Below are 19,622 nucleotides of genomic sequence, written 5' to 3' on the forward strand. Positions count from 1 at the left end.
TTGGTGTTGTTACTGCGCGTCCCGTCCGTCCCTCCTCCCACTCCCACTCCCACTCGGGTGCCTCGGCCCTGCCCATGTTTTTGTATGTCGGGTGTCTGTCCATCGCCTGACGTTCAAGTTCGCCGGGAACGTCACGTCCGTGCACTTGAACTTGCACGGCTCAGAGGGGGGTGGGGGTGGAGGGGGGGGGGGGTTGAGGGGAGGGGTGGCGTGTGTGTGGGGGGGGAGGGGGGGCTTTTGCCATTTTTTCCATCTCTCTCCCCTTCTCTCTCTCTCTCCATCCACCTCTATCTCACTCTCTCTCTTTTTTCTCTCTGCTCTCCTTTCTCAAAAAAGCCATGACGGCGATCCCGCGATCCATCTTCGCCTCCGCGCCATCTTTATATTATTTCTAATTTATTTTTATTTTTTTTCCTCCCCTTGCCCCTCCGCCTCCTCTTCTCGTGGATGTCAGAGGCGTTGGATGAAGATATTTTTTTTTCTGCCCCACCGGAGTCTCCTCTCTAACCCTGGCTCTCCCCGATGTGATCCGCGCTGAACGCCGCCGCCGCCAGCCACCATGTCTCGCCGCAAGCAAGGCAAACCCCAGCACTTAAGCAAACGGGATTTTTCGCGTAAGTAAAAGATGAGAAAAACAAAATGTCATTTCTGGGTCCCTTTTCACTTCATTCAGCTACGATTTTTTCGGGGGGGAGGGGGCGGGAGCGAAGCTGGAGCTCCTGGACACCGGACGCACCGCTCGGACCCGCGGTCATCTGGACTTAAACAGCGTGGCGAGAAAGTGCGACACCTCCGTGCGTAAAAGCTGCTCGGAGATCTCTCCCCCCTCCTCCTCAAAGCCTGTCACAGAGAAAAAGTTTTGCGTGTGTGGGTATAAACCCGCCGCAGCTTCTCGCTTCTGTGGGCTGTTAAACGTACTCGCTGTGGCTCCGGTGCCCCCGCGGTCGCTCCGGTCAGTGGAAGCGCGCAGGGCTGCCGGTAGCGGAGCGCGTCCTCTCCGCGGAGCTTCGTGGAGAACTCACCCCGGAATATCGCTGCCTGCTAGTTCTGCATGCTGCTTGTTCATCTGCTCGCTCTCACATCTCTTCTTTTTTTGGATTATTTTCAGAAACCCCCCCAAAACAAAAACAAAAAAACAAAAAAACTTGGAGGTGGATTTTTGGATCGAGTGGAGGGGGTGACAAAAATCTCGTGTCTGACAGTCTCTGTATCAGCAACACGGACGACACAGATCGATATTTTTCTTACACTTAAAAAAATCCTTGTGCTTCTCGTGTAAAAGCTGTTTATTGCTGTTTAGTTTAGATGAGAGGCTTTCTTCCTGAAAGTGCAGATCCTCCTGCAGTTCAGTGTTAAAGACAAGAAACAGCAACAGGACGACAGCATAGCCAGCTCGGTCTTTTTGTTCGTCTTTTTTTCTCTCCTTCCACAGAGATAAATGTGGACCAACTTAAAAAATAGATTCCAAAGCTATACAGAGCTAAGGTAAGATATGAATGCCAGCCTGTTGGTTTTTTGGAGCTGCAGCGTGTGTGAGGGGAAAAAAAACTGACAAAATTGTTTGAACTCCGTGGACAGAATCCACTTTTACGCACGGCGTTCTTTTATCGCCGGATCTTTTAATTAATTCCACTTCATCAGAGTTATTTCAGCGTGATATTTTGAGAGAGAGCAGATGAGTGTGCTGAGAAACTGCAGGGCAATTGGCAAAGTGGCGTTTATCACCGCGCCATGTGCCGCACGGTGCGCCGCCTCGCAGCGTTTTCAGCGACGGAAAGTGCCCGCAAACACGAAAACGAGGGAATTTGGGCATCTTTACGCTTCGGTGTTTCGGTATGTTGACTGGCTGTAGCCCGTGTTAGGCTGTTGGAGTGAGACAGAGTGTGTGTTTCTGTATGAGTCTCTGTGTGTGTGTGTCCAGTTGGGTGACAGTCACAATGACCGCGTGCCGTCGCTAGGAGGCAGAGCGCGATCAGAAAATCCGGCTCTCGACTTGAACCTGATGAGTTTCACTGCCGCCCCTATCTGCACGGGCTACTATTTGGCGATCTCTTTAGAATAAAGGGAGAGTGTACAAGACATGGGGAAGGAAAGAGGGAGGGGGAGAAAACAAGAAAAGCAGGGAGACCCCCCCCCCCCCCCCCCCCCCACACACACACCACCTCCACCATACATCCCCATCTTGAATTCCTCTTCATCACCTCAAACCTACTTTCTTTTTTATTGTTCTTGTGCATCATTTATTTGCACTCAGAATATACATCACCTCTGCAGACTTTTGACACCCCCCCCACCTACCCTATAGCTCTCACTTGACACACACACACACACTTATTTTATTTTTGCATTAATTTTGTTACTAAAGCAATTCAGAGTTTTTGGCCTCAGAAAAAAACAATCAACATCGTGTGGTCAGTTTTCAGTTTTAGCATCTGTGTTTTTAATATCCATTTTTCCCTTCTTCTTCTTTAATTTTTATTACATTTCTGTTTTTTATAGAACATCATTTTCATCACAGCCCCAGTGCTTGCTTTTACACATATAGACCAGCCTGGATTTAAAACGTTAACAGTGGGGTTTTTTTGTTTGTTTGTTTTTTCAGTGATGTTTCCTCCTCTAGAATAAACTACATTATCAGTCATTTTCATGTTTTGCCAAGATGGTATTTTTTAAAAATTATTATTATTCTGGGAGGCAGTCAGCCAGCAGTTTAAACATCTGCTTTTACAGATCGATGAGAGAGGTGGAACTTTAACGGTGGACTTGGCTGAAATGATTTTCTAATTGATGAAACATTTATACCTTTATTTTTTACAGTCATTCCACCCCCCCCCCACCCCCCTCCTTTAGGAAATGTGATAGCTTTGTTGTGCATGTTCCGACATGTGGATTTAGACACATAATCCTCCTCTGTACTCCTCTCTGCCTGTTTATTTCACCTACCTGCACTGCTCTAAAAATAGACACACGGCTCTCATTTAAACACGTTTTGTTGAATTTAGCGTTCATATGCTTTTTGACTTTTAAAAGAATCAAATCTTATTTAAGGTCTCTCGCCCTCCCCTCCTCATGCTCTGCTAAACACCCCAGACATCCCCTCTCAAGTTCAACTTTAGAGGTGAGGGGCTTATGCAGCTTCCATTAGATTTTGTTGTTATTGTTGTTTTATCCGGAGAATTTAATGCCCCCTTCTTCTTCTTCCTCCCTCCCTCCTCCTGGGAGCTGTTGTGTAACTTGTGTGGCATTGTGTTGACCCAAGTTAAATCAAAGAGAAGTGTGACTGTGTGTGTGTGTGGGGGGGTGTTGATGGGGCAGCAGCAGCGGCTGCGGTCTTGGTGGAATTTACCATGTTATCTTCATGTCCCAGTTTGCGCACAGATGTCGCGCAGGGTTGCGGCATTCTGATGATATTTCCTTGAGGGGATGTAGTCCACGTTTAACCCCCCCCCCCCCCCCCCCCCCCCCCCCCACACACACACACATGCATTCCCACACACACGCAGGAGCTCTAACCTATCCCTGTTATCAGACAAAATCTGTACCAATCAGCCAGACAGTGAAAATTAAAATCTATTTTTTGATTCTCTGTGGTCTTAAGTTCATTAAAATGTGAAATTGGCGGCTGAGTAAAGAAGGTCAACACGCATCAGGCGGCTAGCGCAGAGTCACACTCTTCACCTTGGACTGGAAGATTTTCTTTAAAAGAGGGACGGTGAATTATGTTCTCCCGTTTCGCCTCCCTAATTCGGCCGACTGCGCCGCTCCTCTTCCTCCTGCTGCAGGACGAGTCTGGCCTCCACAAAAGGCTTCTTAAAAAAAAAAAAAAAAGCAGCGAGGAGTTAATCCGGCCTCGGAGGGGTGAGGAATCGGGTTGAACGGCTCATTTTGGGGCGATTTTCCCGCTGTACAAGAGCCTGGTATCTAAGAACTATAAGTCAGCCACATGTAATCGAGGCCGAGGATTGAGGGAAGAGTTTTATTTCTCCCACACGCATACATGCACACACATGGGCACACGTGCACACACACACAGACGCACTCTCTTCGTGCAGCCTGCCCTCTCTTCCCTTTCCCCGGCACATATGTTGGACATGTTTGTGACAGTTTTCCCTTCTGCTGATTACAGGATCAAACCCTCTACAAACAAGGTTAGGCAAGTCAAACTCGTCCACATCTTTAGTTTTTTTGATTTTATTTTTCTTTCGGTGAATACTGTGTTTAAGCATCATTTTCTAAGCTCTCATTGGCTACCAAATTGTTATCTTGGAGCAATCTGATTGGAGCTTTGCAGCTTTTCAGGATAGAATTTCCCACCATTTATTGTTGTGATCCACACCGGCTCGCGTTGTAATCATTTTCCCTGTATTACATGCTTTTCTATCATTACAAGGCACATTTTCTCACCCCCCTTATTGTGCGTGCCGCATGCCGACCTTTTATTTAGCTTTGTGTCTCTCTAACTGTGATCCACACTGAGAGAGGTTTTGTGGATTCTTCCTTGTCATCAATTCTCACAAAAACAAAAAAACAACTGTATTAATAGGTTCGAATTACAGGAGAGAGAAAAAAGGAAAATATAAATATGTGGTTTTTGCTTTTCTGTTCTGAGTAAGCATCGCCTTCTAATTTCCCTCTTTCCTCCCACCCCTGTCTTCTTCTCTCCCTCTTCCCCTCTGACTCGCCAGCAGCTGAGCCCCTCTCCACGGCTGTTGTCTCGTCGGAGGAGCTGTCGGAGCGCTGCTCGGAGAACTCGGAGGAGAGTGGCAGCCTCAACGGGCACCACCCGGGCTCGAACGTGGGCCGGCTGGCCCGGCTGGGTCATGACGCTCACCCGTCTCTGGAGCAGGACCTGCTGACCTGCGGCCAGTGCCAGGCCACTTTCCCCCTGGCGGACATCTTGCTCTTCATTGAGCACAAGAGGAAGCGATGCCACGGTCCGCCCTGCCTCACTGTGGGCAGGGGGCTGGACAAGCCCCCCTCACCCTCCCCTGGCTTGGCCCTCACTCCTTCGCCTGCAATGGGCTCCCTGCGCAGCCGGAGGCTGGAAGTGGGTGTCCAGGCCACACTGGCAGATGAAGACGATGACCGGTTCTCATCACCCCGGGGCATTTGCCCCAAACAGGAGCCCCTCCCAGGTAACCAGAGCTGCTTTCACACCAACCAACACACATCACCTCTTTCTGGATACAAGTACAGCCACCATGTGGCAAGATCATATCCCCAGAGGACCCCTCAGTATCAGCTTAAGTGTGAACAAACCATTCAAATCAGACAGAAGCCAGAAAGTGACCAAGACGCAGTCAGAAATGTCACCCGTAGGTGTTCTAACGCGCTCACTGTAGAGATTATTTCCTCAGTGTTTTGGATGCGCTCACTGCTGCAGATGAGCGGATGTGTGTGCTTTCTGCAGCGTGAGCTCTTGCTTTCATTATTTCACATTTTATGTCCAAGGAAGCTTTTTTGTTTGCTTGGGGTTTTTTTTTTGAGACACACACGTGACAGAAATCTGATTGGCTGTTAGTGGTTAGAAGGGGGTGGAGCGGTTGAGGTGTATGTGTGTGTGTGGGGGGGGGGGGGGAGGCTTTGTGAGACAAACAACACACAGGTGTGGTGAGGGTTCACCTGTGTTGACACCCCGTGGTTTGATTTAGGGCGTCTTTCTCTTCTTTCTTTTCTTTTTAAAAAAATTTACATGTGTGTGTTTTTATGAACAAAAAGCGTGTGTGTACCCCTTCTATAGTTCCCCTAAAATTCCAGTATGTGTGTCTGTGTGTGTGTGTTATGGAATGTGAGTGTTTTCCCAGTTTGCCCAGCTTGGCCACAGTGACTAAATCCCACAGGCCAGTTGCAAAGAGCTAAGGGTGACCTTGACTTTGTGGTGCCACTGGTCAGCATTAGTTGTGTGTTTGTGTGTGACTTTGAGTCTGGGGAGTAACTGCGGCCTCTTTTTGAGTTTGGGTGCAGAGAATCTGTGTGCATGAAATGTGTGTGTGCGTGTGTGTGTTTTTCCCTCTCATGTGGCCCTAGCAGATGTGTCCTGCTCTTGGTGTGGTTTTCACCCCCCCCTTTCCCACCGCCACATCTTACCCGACTAAATGCAGCCCAGCTCTCCATCAGCTTTCATTCTTCTTCTTCTCTGAGTTTACCTCCGTGCCAGACTTCATAGGTAAAACTGGCAATTTTTCCTCCACTTTAGCCGCTCCGCCTCTCTTCCTTTTCCCAGGAATCAAATGAGAGGCGAGCAGAGCGAGGGAGGGGGGGAGAAAAAAAAGTTTTGCTCATGGAGGGAAAGTCGTTTATTTAAAGCGTCTTAACGCCACTAATTATTTGTTGCGGCGCCATTTCTTTCTTTCTTTTTTTTTCTCGTGCATTTTAATTAGCAGTAGTTTTTAGTGGCGGGCTGCCTGTACTAAATTAGCTGTTACAGAGAGAGAGAGAGAGATGACACGGAGCAGCGGAAACACATCAGCGTTGAAACGCAGCACACTTTGTCGCTTGAATGTAACTCGGGAATCCTAAATGTTGCAGTTTGTTTTTTCCGCTTCAGCGTTTGAGGAAACAAACGTTGGGTTTGACCTTTGACCTTTGTCTCTACGGCTCTAGAAAGACTTTTTTTCACTTTCTGTAGCGTCTGCATGTTTGATTGCACACTCCCCCCATACACACACTCCCACTCCCACACACACTCAGACGCTCACCAGTTAAACTGGGTTATTAGAGCGATTTACATCATAATACCGGCGTCTGGTGGCTTCAATAGCGTTGTGTGTGGGAACGTCTTGGTAGGAACAGCTGTACGCTCAGAAGGCAGTGTTATATATCTTGTCTGATGTTGATGTCGAGGTGGACGGGAGACCGGCCGAGCATTATTATTAAATGTTGGGAATTTTCGTCTGGAAAAGGAAAACCCCAGCCTTTAAACTGTCCGTCTGCTTTATTTACACCCTGTCCGCTCTCCTTTTTTCCCCCTTCCCTTCTCTTCTTTTCTTTTCTCCCAGCCGCTGGATCCACACCAGCACAAACCTCACATGCTGAATTTGCGCAACACATTCAGTCTGATAGCCGATAATCAAAGCCAGCGTTTCCCTCCTCCTCCTCCTCTTTCTCTTATCCCTCCCATCCCGACCAAACCCATAGCTTTCATCGTAATTGACCTCAAACTGTCACGGTGGAGTAAATATGTGAAAGAAAAAGTAATAATCTGCCGGAATTTCAGCCGAGATTATTGCCATCCAAAAACAATGACACACACACACACACACACACACACACACACACACACACACACACACACACACACAAGCAAAGCAAGGTGAGGGCTGCTGCTTCCTCCTTGCTGTGTATGAGGCCTCTGCTCCCACAGATAGGCCTTAAAACAGCAATGCAATTAATGCCATTAAAAAAATCTACAGACTTGTAGACACATGCTTTGTTATTAATCTCAGTATTTTCAGTCTAACACAATTTCTACTGGGGTTTAGTTTTTGCCTCATTATTACTCACTCTGTTCATTTAAATCAGATAAAATAGGACCATACCATCTTCATTTTTCCTTCCCTTCCCCCCTTTTTTTGTTGTTGTTGCTGCGACTCCATCTGCTTTCTTTTAGAAACAACCAAATATTTTTCATCTCACATTGGAGGAATTATTTTACAGCACCCCCCCTCCCTTTTTTTTATCACTGCATACGTTTTCCTGCATGTATCTTCTCATGTATATAATGATGCTCCGGCTGCTTGTTGTAAAATATGTCTGTGGTCAGAGAAGCACAGAGTGGCTGTGAGGCTCAGAGGAACACAAAGCGTCCGACTTGTGCCGGAACGCTGCTATTTACATATCAAACAGCCCCGACCGAGTAGAGCTGACACACACCTGTGTGCGTGTGTGTGTGTGTATGTGTATGTGTGTGTGTGTGTGTGAGAGAGAGAGTGAGGACTGTACAGGCAAAATGCCGATCAGTGATGCAAAAAAGCCAGCGTAAACGCCCACCTACCCACCTACCCACCCACACACACATACACACACACACACACACACACACACATTTAGTGCTCTCTCTCTCTCTCTCTTGCCCATTTATTCTATTAATCCCTGACTGAGATGAAAATTCTGATTATAATCCCTGAGGCATCCCTCATTCAGAAACAGCATCGCTAATGTCTCAAAAGAGTGGGGCTTCCGCGTGTGTGCGTGTGTGTATTTGCGTGTGAATGGCTGTGTCTTCATCTTTGCTCCTTTTACTCAAATTGAAAAAAAAAGAGGCTTGAAAATTGAAATTTTAGCATCAATTCTTTGTGGATTACTTCGACGGCAAATGCATTTTTTTTCTTGCGCTGTCCCGATTTGTCAGTTGATTTCTCGTAATTAGCACAAAGGGCTGAAAACCAGTCCTAATATTTGTGTTAATGAGCTCAAATTGATACACGGCCAGTACGGAGAATTGCTCGTCTTTACTGACCAGTGATTTCACTGAGAATTATTGGCTGATAAGCTGAATTAGCTTATCAATATTAGCTCATTAACCCAGATATTATCGCCGCTTGGACACGATGATAAATCGCTACATTTCTTGAGACAAATTTATCATTCCCATTTTTTTCCCTTCCTTCCTTCCTTCCTTCCAAAAAAAAAAAAAAGCAAATGCAGCTCTTCATGCTAGTCAACCCACTGAGGAGCCATCCTGGCTCAAAGCCTCGTAACATGAGCATTGTTAGTCTATGATCTACTGATTAGCAATTAGCTTATCATCACCGGCTAATGCTGCCCACCTCAATACACATTAGTGCATTTTTAACACCCATTCATTGCCTGGCTTGGTGTCAGATCGCTCGCTTTCCATCTCACGTCTGTCCTCGTCCTCTCCTTTTTTTCTGTTTTGGCTCTGGCGTCTCTCTATCTTTTTCTTTCGTTCTCTCTTGATCTCGCTGCAACATTAGCAGTCAATGCAAATCCAGGACAGTCAATTGATACTGAATCAATTACAGTACGTTCGGTGTATATGTGTGCGTGTGCGGCCATGTGTGTTGTGCTGTGGCGCATCCCGGCGAGCCTACAAAGAGATTTCACACGCTGGCTGCCATCACTAATCTATTGTTGCTGCCCCCTCCCTCTCTTTATGTCCATCTTTCTTTCATTCTTTCCCTTCTCTGCGTTTTGTTTAGCGGCCTCGAGTGCAGCGTTTGAACAGTGGGAATGTGGCTTTTGTCTTGAAGGAAGCCTGCCGAACGTAAACGCTGCCGGTGTGTGCGAGGAAACATCAGCAGCAGGGCAGAGCATGCTGCACACTGAGATGAGTGGAAAAAGTTCATAATCCTTCAGAGAGGCCTTAATGTTTTCTATTTGACGCTCACAAAAACATTCATGATTAAGTAACTGAAGCTCTGCATATGGACAGCAGCAAAGGAAAAAAAAAGCCTTTTGGTGCTGAGTGTTAAAGAGTAGCAATAAAACAAAGACAAGCCTGTTGATTCGCCATTTATCCTGTTTTATAATGCTCATAGTTTTTTTTTTTTTTTACATAAGTCACAGCGCTAAACAAAAACGTAGCCTGGATTTTCATTTAGAGAGCCACTCTAGTTATTTATCTTGAACTTCTGCAAAGCTGGATAGTGACACAGCAAAAGCATGATGTGTCCTGACGTTTGTAACCCTCGCTGCCTCTACGTCATGCACATTATATGTAGTGGAGAGTTCCAAGATGGTAGTAGAAGTAGAACTTTTTAAAGGTTTATTTTGGGCAAACCTTCCAAGCAGTCTTTATCAGATTTGACTGCTGATTGTACACGTGCAGTTTGTGAGTCCTTCAGACCACTGAAATGACAGTAAATCTACGTAATCCTAGAAAAGAGGGGGGCCCTTGCAGCGAGAGTTGCTTCTAGAAGACTTTCCCCTCATCCTTCAAACCCGGTTGCTGCGGTTTGTGAGGCTGACTCGTGAGGTAACCCTGATGACATCACAGAAACATCAGCCGGGTTACTTGTGACTCCCCTAGGGGACATTAAACAGCTGATTTCTTGACTGAAGTAGGACTAACAAAGGAAAGTAAAGTGACATTCCAGCAGAGACTCTTTGAAACACTGGACGCATATTAGGCTGACCTCGGCTGCTGTGACCTTTGATCTGTTGAGCTTCTTTGTCACCGTCAGATTCACTTTGTTATAGTGCTTCTTAGAAGATGGCAGCGTTTCAGTCAAATGCAAAGCAGATGTATTATTGTTGCAAAGGCGTGCTAGCTTCTACTATTTATGCAAAACATTTTGCAAAAGTAGCTGGAGCCTTTTCCTCCGAATCATCGCACAGTTGGGCAGGAAGCGTGCGTTTCAATTTGCACATGTTACACTGTTTACATTTACGGTGGTAAGTAGACGAGTAGAGAGCGTGTGCACATGTGCTGAGTATGCCTCTGCACATGGATCATGGCATAATCAATGTAGAATAAAAAGTGCTCATTATATTAATAACAAATAGATTAAAATCACACAATGGAATCCTTAATGTGGCATTCTTTCTTTCATACTTTTGTCAGGTGCTTGCTCACAGGGGACTGTCGGATCATTGGGAATCTCGCTCTGATGTCTCCTAGTTTTTACTTTAATTAACCTCTTCACATCCGCCAGGTGAACCACTTGTTTAGGGTCAGGGATAAAATGCATCTCAGCTTCATGCAAAACAGGTATTTCATGCTACTTCTCTTGTACGATTTCCTTTTGAGTATGTCTGATTGATGAAGATATTATACAAAAGGCTAGACGTGAACCTGAACCTAGGCCTGAACAGGTTGCTGGTGACCTCGTGAATGTTAGGAGGATAGAAAGTGCCTGCTGTTGTGAATTGAATTGACTTGAATTGAGTAGAAGAAGAGAACGAACTGTCTATGAAGTGGGAAATTACATAAGGTGCAATGGGAAGATCAAAACATGGAAGCCTCTTTTTCTTTTTGTTTATTTTTTACAGTGCAAATAAGCTTTGTCAGCTCTGTGGGAAATGATTTAAAATGGATACAAGAGCCGTTTTTTTTATTTACAGCATTGTCTGCTGAGTCTTCCTGGGACAAAAAACCCTGCTTCCACAGGAAGTGATGAGTTTTATATGTGCAGTGGGTTTGGAATAAATATAAAAAGAACAGGGCATGGACAGCAATCACCACCGCCACCAAGAGACAACAACAACATCAAAGGGTGAAAAAAAGAAGAAAAATCAGAGGGAAAGACGTCACGCTGCCCACACACTTTGACTGACAGCTGATCCCTGGGAAGTGCGGCGCAGACACTCTGCCGCAGCGACGTCGGCCAAACACGGAGACAGATCAGTTGAAACAAAAAGACCCCCGTCCCCCACCACCTCCAGATGATCGTGGCCGGCAAAACCCCGTTCCAAAACAATGACAGCAGCAGGCACGATGAGAAAAGAAAAAGCAGTTTGCTGTATTTACAGCGGTGACAGTGTGTCCGCGACGTCCGTGACGTCAAAGCCCACTACTGTACGCGCTCTGTGATGGAGGATTGTTTATTGATCTGGCTCTTTGTGTTTATGCGAATGATTCGACATCCATGCTGCATTTACTTCTTCGTGGTGAGAGGGAAAGCTGCTGTTTTTGGCTCACTCGCTGCTCGCTCTGTGTGTGTGTGTGTGTGTGTGTGTGTGTGTGTGTTTATTCTACACGCACTCGGCTCGGTCTGCTCAGGGGGTGCACATGTAACGCAGCTCTCTTATTATGTTGAAGCCAGTTGAAGGGCTGTTCATAAAACTGTTTATACACTACAAAGCTTATTTATATAGGCCACTGGATTACAGCCTGGCTCTAAACACCACACACACAGATACACGTACACACGCATGCATATATTCACATGTACATGCAGATGTACCTGTCATTACAACAGGCCTGCATGACTGTGGCACAAGTGTGTGTGTGTGTGAACTGGCAGTGTGGATGCAGGACATCCCTTTGTGAAGTGTGCCAGAGCTGAGCTGGCAGTGCATGTGTGTGTGTGTGTGTGTGTGTGTGTGTGTGTGCGTGTGTGTGTGTGCATATGTGTGGAGGAGCCTGGCTCCTTGCTCTGGTTTTATGTTCCCCGCTTGGCTGAACTGCTACTACAACTGCAGCAGAGGGCCGTGCACACACACCACACACCCTATGACTGTGTGTGTGTTTACTGTACACGCACAGCTCTGTATGAGTGGGTCTAATCTTTTATTTTGGCATTACGTGCATCAGTCTGTTTCTTTCTGTCGTTCCCGCCACCTTTTTCCCTCCACTTTCTGTCCTTCGTCAGCAAATTGAAAGCATTTCGTAGTGCCAAATAAAGTCCTCTTCAAAGTAGGATAACGCATGTGGTTCCATTTTTTGTTTAACACGTTCGACTCTCTGCAACAGAGTAGACAACCTTAAACTGCCAGACTCCTGCAGTCTAAAATCACCAGAAATACAAGAAGCCAGAAACGCTCCCTCATTCACTTCCAGCGGGTATGTCATGGGCCTCGCTCTTTTAGTTTGCAAAGCCAGTATCATAGTAACCAGACATGCTAATCAGCATTTCCAGCTGCAAATGTGAATTCTTGTAGGCAAAAATAATGTGAGAGATGTGGGTTTTTTTGTTGCTAATTTCTAAAATTTTACAAACCAAACAGCTATTTTATTGATCTGCATTGATGAACAATTAATAAAAGATAATAAAAACTTACTCCTAAAATGCTTTGTCACAAATTCTGAAACAGATTTGACTCTTTATCCACGAATGGCAACATTTTGGAAAAATTATATTGTTATCTGGTTTGATGATGCCCCCTACTCTTCTCATGAGAGACAGTGCTAACAAGTAGCAGCACTGTGTATCATCTTTTCTTCTTCTTCTTTTTCCAGAACCACTGAGTTGTTAAAAACCAAACGGCATATTGTTACGCTCAACAGTTCCAGTAGTTGCTGTCCTCAACTAAATGGTATCGTGGCATATAGTCGAATTTTGGCTAAGTTTCTGAATCCTTTACATTACGTAATAGTTCTGTATGAGACAGCGTTGTTGGATCATAATCCAGGAAAACACCTGATCCCACGGTTTCTGGCAGTATTTGCTCTTTTAATATTGATTATTTGAAAGAAGAAAAACATCACTGTTGGTGTGGAATTACAAAAAAAGAATTGTAATACATTTCAGATGTATTTGGTATCGTTTAAAAACCTTTAATTGAATATTTCCATTCATGAGTTAAAAAAAAACATCACATTGCCACAGAAAATTATTTTCATGTGATATGTCAGGTAACAAACAAACCTGTAATTTTTCTTGTTCCATCTTGAGATGCTGAGGAACACGTCGCTTAATAATACTTAAAAAAAATCACACACATAAACGCACAAACAGCACATATGGGGAACTCCCCCATCGCTGTCACCAACACACCCAGGACCAGCAGCAGTGGCGGCGGCGGCGGCACTGACTTTTCCTGATAATTTGCGGAGGCTCATTTGAATTTTAAGCACTACTTTAATCTTCAAAGCTCAAATGGCTTTATGAATATGCATGCAGTGGGCAGACTTTAGTTCATTACCTAGTTGTAAATTCTAATGACCATTAGGTCCTCACAGTAATTGCCAATTGTTTTGCATTTTTGATTGGCCTATTACCATGCACATTCGTGGCGCACATCAGCCACGCTTGTCAGAGCTGGCATGTCAAGGGCTGTTTGTGTGTGTGTATGTTGTCATTTGTGCCTTGCTTTTGAGATATGTGTGTGTGTGTTTGTGTGAGCTGGGTGTGTTTTTTAGGCTGATATAAATGAAAGTAACATTTTTTTTTATTGTGTGAAGATTGAGAGGCGAGCCAGAGATTGGACATATTTAATTTACATGATGTCTCGTCTGTTCCCTCATTACACTGCTCGTCTCACACACACACACACACACACACACACACACACACACACACACACACACACACACACACACACACACACACAAATTTACAAAGCACACCCAATGCAAACCATCTGGCTCGCTCCTGTACGTGTCGGTCCTGACATGGTAAAATGATTTCTCAATGCTCATCTCTCTTTCGCTCTCTCTCGTTCTGTCAGCCTATTCATTTTTAGCGCCCTCCCCTTCTTACTGCTTTCTGTTTCTCCTTGAACAAACAGATGTCAGATACCTCTCTTTTCTCTCTCTCTCTCTCTCCTCGTCCCTCCCCAGCTCCATCTAAGGCTGCCATTTTGGAGACAGCGATTCGTCTTGCTAAGTGAGTTTCTCTGTAAACATCGGTGAAAACTCTTTAAAAAAAAAAGAGACGGAAAGAAAATGAATTCCATTGTTCTGCACTCAGCAGAAAAACGTGCACACACAAAATGCAAGCACCTGTACGCACGCCTTCAAAAAGAAACTCATTCTGAAAAAGGTTCCTGTGAGAGAAAGACAAAAGGGGGAAAAAGTCGATGAAATAAAGCCATTTTTTTTAATCAAATAACGAGGCTGGACAATTAAGAAAGTGAGAACAGCAACCAAGAAGAACTAACGCGAGGGCGCTAAGCTTCATGTTTTCTTCTCCGCTTCCCTTTGTTGCTTTTCCTCCTCTCATCTTTTTAGCCTCTCTCTCAGCCTCACACACAAACACACCTCGTTTTCCTCATGTCTTCCCAGTTTGTGTACAAGCGCTGTGAGGGAGATATGTGAACCTACATAGCGATGAAAAGGAATTCTTAATTGCCCAGAAATGAGCAATGTTACAAACGGTGGTGTAATGGACGCAGTCGAGTGGAAGGAGTGTGTGTTTGTGTGTGTGTTTCGAGGGGTTGTCTCTGGTAGGACTCACGAGGCCTGTTTCCTGAGGTCTCTTTTAGCCCCGTTGCAAATACACACACACACACACACACACACACACACACACACACACACACACACACACACACACACACACACACACTATATATATACCTCTGGCTGCTGTTACTCACTTCAAAGTTGTTAATATTCAGCTGGGAAACTGTATCCAGAACACAGCTAAATTATTAAGCGTATGAACTTTTTAGGCAGTAAGATGAACTGATGGGCCACATCTATGAGATCCTCCTCTTCTTCATGTGTGTGTGTGTGTATACATGCCCTCTCCTTCTGCCCGATGCTTGGTCTTTGGCCAAGGGCATGCATAATTGATCCTGTGCCCGCTATCATTTTCTTGATGTAATTGCCCCAGCAAGATATGATGAAATCTAATGGATAATTTATCCCCCCCACCCCCCAAAAAACAGATAAAGAACCACTAAAATCTAGTTCTTAGACTTTTTTTTTGTCTCGTGTGCGCGGGTGTTTAGCAGTACACTTGTTTGCTGTGTGTGTGTGTGTGTGTGTGTGTGTGGTCAGTGTGGAAACAGTCACTGTTTTCCAAACACTTTTCAGTGCAGTGGCAGTCATTATTGTCCAGATGTTTAATAAAACTGTTTAAGAACAAAAAGTTTTAAGGTGGATGTAAAGAAGAACAAAAAGTAACTCATTTCTTTTTTTCTCCTGTGAAGGTGGGAACGTTTTTTAAATCATAAAAATCTTCAAGAGTCCTTAAGATTTCCCAGCCTGCAGCAGAATCACACAATCATTTAACTTCAGCTATGATGACAAAATTGCCCTCCAAATTACATCGGACGTCACATCAGCTGCACTTAACACTTACTAATGCTCACCTCCGCCAAATAAAAATAAAGTGGGCTTAAAAATGAAGACGTCTTTTTAAATTTAAAAAATAAAAAATGAAGACGTGTGAAAGTAGTTCCTTGAGCTCCTGCCCCTGCAAAAAATTCATGTGTTTTAAACGTTTTCACCTGCTTTTGATGAACTACTCTCCCTGCTTTTCACTTTCTTTGTCAGTCTTCACCCTTTTTTCTTCACTTTTTCTTCTCCCGTGCTGCAGTTTTCCACAGGAATACAGATGTGTTTCAACACGCTCAGGACTGTAGCTGACATTGCTGATCTCTCTCTCTCTCACACACACACACAAGCACACACTCAGACACACAGGTACAGTCTGTCTCCTTTAAATTAATGGAAGCTAACTTGTCTTTTGGCCTTTGTGTAATTTCCGTCCTTATTTTTTTTGTTTCTAGCTTGTTGAAAACCGTCTGTTCAAAGGTACTCTCCACTGCATAGGTGTGTGTGCGTGCGTGTGTGTCTGTGTGTGCATGCAACACACCCCGAGCGCCGTCTGCCGACAGACAGACAAGACAAAGGGACACACAAACACACACACACTGTTTATCTTTGCTGTTCGAGGGAAACGCAGGCCCCAATCTGCAATGCTGGGAGAGGTGTTGAGAGAAATGAGGGGAGGGAATGGGTGTGAGGGGGCAGAAAGACAGAAACATGGGGGCTATGAGGAGGAGAGGGCATAGGGGTAGAACGCCCTAGGGGGACAGGGGATGCGAGGGGGAGAAAAAGAGAGAGAAAGACGCAGGGGAGTGAGGTAGAGAAGACTGGGTCCTGGTGGCGACTGTCCATTAACAGATGAACTTGGCCGACGTCCAACTGTTTGATGAGACTGGTGTCATAAGGCTGAGTGTGTGTGTGTGTGCTGGGGGGGGCTTCACATGCACACGCACACATGATTACACACACCGTCTTTCCTTGCTCCTGCTCTGCATATTAACCCTCTCTTGGTGTTCAATGTAAGCTCTCATTCTCATTTTTATCTACCTGCACACACAACCTTCGGTATCTCTCTCTCCCTCTCTCTCACACACACACGCGTGTGCGCTCATAATTCAGCAGGACTAGTTCAGACCGGTTTGCTGGCATGGAAACCGTGCCATGCAGGGTTAAAGAAGGAAAGCAGAAAAGTGAAAAATAAAAAAAATAAAAAAATAAAAACAACAACAACAAAAAAGTTCAAATAGGCAGAGAAATTTACAGCAAAATTTCCACTAATGCCCCTGACCTGCCGAGCCCTTCACTTCAAGAGACAGAAAGACTGAAAACAAGGAAAACCGCACATAGAGTTAGACAGATGGGACAGATGCAGGCAAGGCAAAGAGAAAGCAGGAGGAAGTAAAATATACAGTTTTAACCTCCGTGGAACTGTTGCTTGTGTAACTGAGCGCGAGTTGACAGTGCAGGAGCATGCAGATATTTACAGCAACAGCCGGGGTCAGGAGGATCAGCAGGAAGGAGGGAGGGTTACGCACTATGTGTGAATTCACACTGCTGCTGCTGCTGCCCAGCAGGTTCAGTGGGTTTGATGCCTTGCTTAAGGGCACGTTCATGTCAGTTGGCTGTCTGGTTGCAATATAGGAAGTAAGAGGAGCGCTTTTAGCTCTAACTGTCATGGGGGTTTTTGTTTGTTTTAAGATGCATTTACTTTATCCTGTGCTTCTTTACTTCTTCTTACTGTATTGCTCTGGGAATATTTGCAGCACTCTTGTTTTTTTGGGTGCAGGTGACAGGTGTTTGATACTGTCGATTTTTCTTCTAAAAATGGCTGCGTTAGGAATGTTGACTCTTCTAGACTCTGACGCTGCCCTCTACTTGGATGTGCTTTGCTGTATTTTTCTGCCAGTATAATAAAGTACGGCATGTTCACCTCAACCCATCAGTAACAAGGATCAGAGGTGACAGGAGTAGCTGAGTTGCGTTACTGTAAAATGGTTGTCGACATAAAGAAAAGAAGCTTTTTATAGTCAGCAGGTCAAGCACATGTATGCTCACACCACTGCAGTTTAAAAAAAATAGAAGTTCCTCATAAAGCGTTATTAAAATGAAAACTTAATATCTTATATCATTTGCTCCTCTTTCACACATCCAAAGAATTCTGCAAGGCTGTTTGTATGTTTAAAGGCAATTTGCCTTTGCTGCATGTTCGGCTGGAGAAACATGGTTGATACCAGTGGTACACGACAGGTACGATATGTAGGAGTGTGCAGGAGCTCAACCTCACATAGTTGTGTAGAAAGATGCCGTGCTCTGGTGAAATGCTTGCTGTAAATATGTACGTCTGGAGAGACACAAATCATTGGTCCTCATGAGAGTTTTAAAAGCCATGACCTAGAAATCTTTATGATTTTTTTTGTATAGATATGGAGTCATGGTTCTGACAGGGCTGTCACATAATTATGTCATTTATCATTGGTTGGTGGAGCTATACTGTGTGTATGATTTCATGTCCGACATACGATAGGCCAGGTGGTATGTGGAATCTATGTGTGCTCTTACCTTCAGTGCAGCTGTAAACTGGACCCCATGACTTTACACATATACTGAAATACATGCTGAGAATGCTGTAGCATCTTTTACAGCAAGCTGTCCTGCAGGCACACTATACATTATTTCTTGACCTTAAAAACTAGACTAAACTAACTTAAACTAGATTAGACTTTACTAACTAACCAAGGAGCAGTTTGTTGAGGCTTTCTGAGCTCTTTGTTGGGTGAACCAAAACCTAAAAGATGGTAATGATGAAATGGTGATTAAAAATATATAAAGGACATTAAAAAATTAACAGTAACCGTTTCAGATAAGAGATTAGTGTTGCAGAAAATTGTTAACCTGGTGAATTGCGATGCAAAGTTTCCACATTCTGCTCCTGACCATGTGTTCACCTTTGATTTTGTCAGGTAAAAAGAGCGCCACTTTCATGATACAGAAACTCTGACTTTAAGGTTGACATAGTTCGCTAAGCCATTAATCTCATTTTGTAGTACACCCCTCAGGTGTCTCCACATCTTAGTTTGTACACATTACACGCATTAGCATCCTCTGTTGGCAAACACTGCCAAGAGAGGAAGTGCCCAGCTATGAAAAGCTGCTTTGTTTCTTCGGTTCTCAAGAGTTGTTGCAGAAGTCTGTTCTTATGAGCATTTAATTTGTTGCCTTTTTGAATTGGTGGCTGAGCTGCAGTCACAGTACCCCCACCTCTATACACCTCCCTGCCAATGATGCACATTGGAATTTTCAGCTTTAATCCATCACAAGTAAATTCTTTCTCACAAAAAAGTACACTTCTTAAATCCTTCCAATTTTACCCTTAAATGCTATTTTGACAAAAACACCTGAGTAGGGCTTTCTCATGTGGGTTTTTATATCGCTGTGTTGGAAGTGTGGCTAAGATCAGTGACCACTGCTCCAAATCCAGAATAAGCAGGCCATCGTGCCCATACAAACACACACACACACACACACACACACACACACACACACACACACACACACACACACACACACACACACACACACACACACACACACACACACACCCTCAGGCTTGGAAGTGGTGTTACTCACTGGTCCTACCTTTGGCTATATCACTCCTCAGCCCCCCTCCCTCCTGCAGGCTGTTTATGGCAGCTTTTGCTGCATTAGAAATGAGAGCTGTTTGGCTTGGAGCTACCATATCGGCCACCTTCTTTTCTCCCTGTGCTCTAATCTTATGTAAACACAGAAATCAGCTCCAAGCTCACTCTGGCAGATGCAGGCCAGCAGTGATGTCCCACTGTGATATATCCCTCTAAAGCCTGGATTAAAAGTTTGGAGGCAGGAAGCATTTAAGGGAGGAAAGTTTATATAGGAGCTATTTTTTTCTGGGTGGGTGGGGGCATGCTATCATCTCTTTATTTATGCATGACTAAACAAAAGGAAAGACTGAACTAAGGTCAGA

The 19,622-nt window shown here is 44.7% G+C and overlaps 1 protein-coding gene across 2 annotated transcripts in view; it reads left to right on the forward strand.

The window, feature by feature from the left end:
* The first annotated feature begins 290 nt into the window (after positions 1–290).
* The window catches only part of bcl11aa (BCL11 transcription factor A a), a 53,518-nt gene continuing 34,186 nt past the window's right edge, over positions 291–19,622 (forward strand). The window contains exons 1-2 of one of the 2 annotated variants that reach the window (XM_063491371.1): positions 291–614; positions 4,686–5,135. In XM_063491371.1, the coding sequence (XP_063347441.1) occupies positions 560–614; positions 4,686–5,135 (505 nt within the window). In that variant the 5' untranslated portion in view covers positions 291–559. The remainder of the gene's footprint in view (positions 615–4,685; positions 5,136–19,622) is intronic. The other variant, XM_063491372.1, reaches the window with a different exon arrangement.

This window comes from Pelmatolapia mariae, linkage group LG13 (genome assembly GCF_036321145.2).
Source record: "Pelmatolapia mariae isolate MD_Pm_ZW linkage group LG13, Pm_UMD_F_2, whole genome shotgun sequence".
Classification (NCBI taxonomy): Eukaryota; Metazoa; Chordata; class Actinopteri; order Cichliformes; family Cichlidae; genus Pelmatolapia; species Pelmatolapia mariae.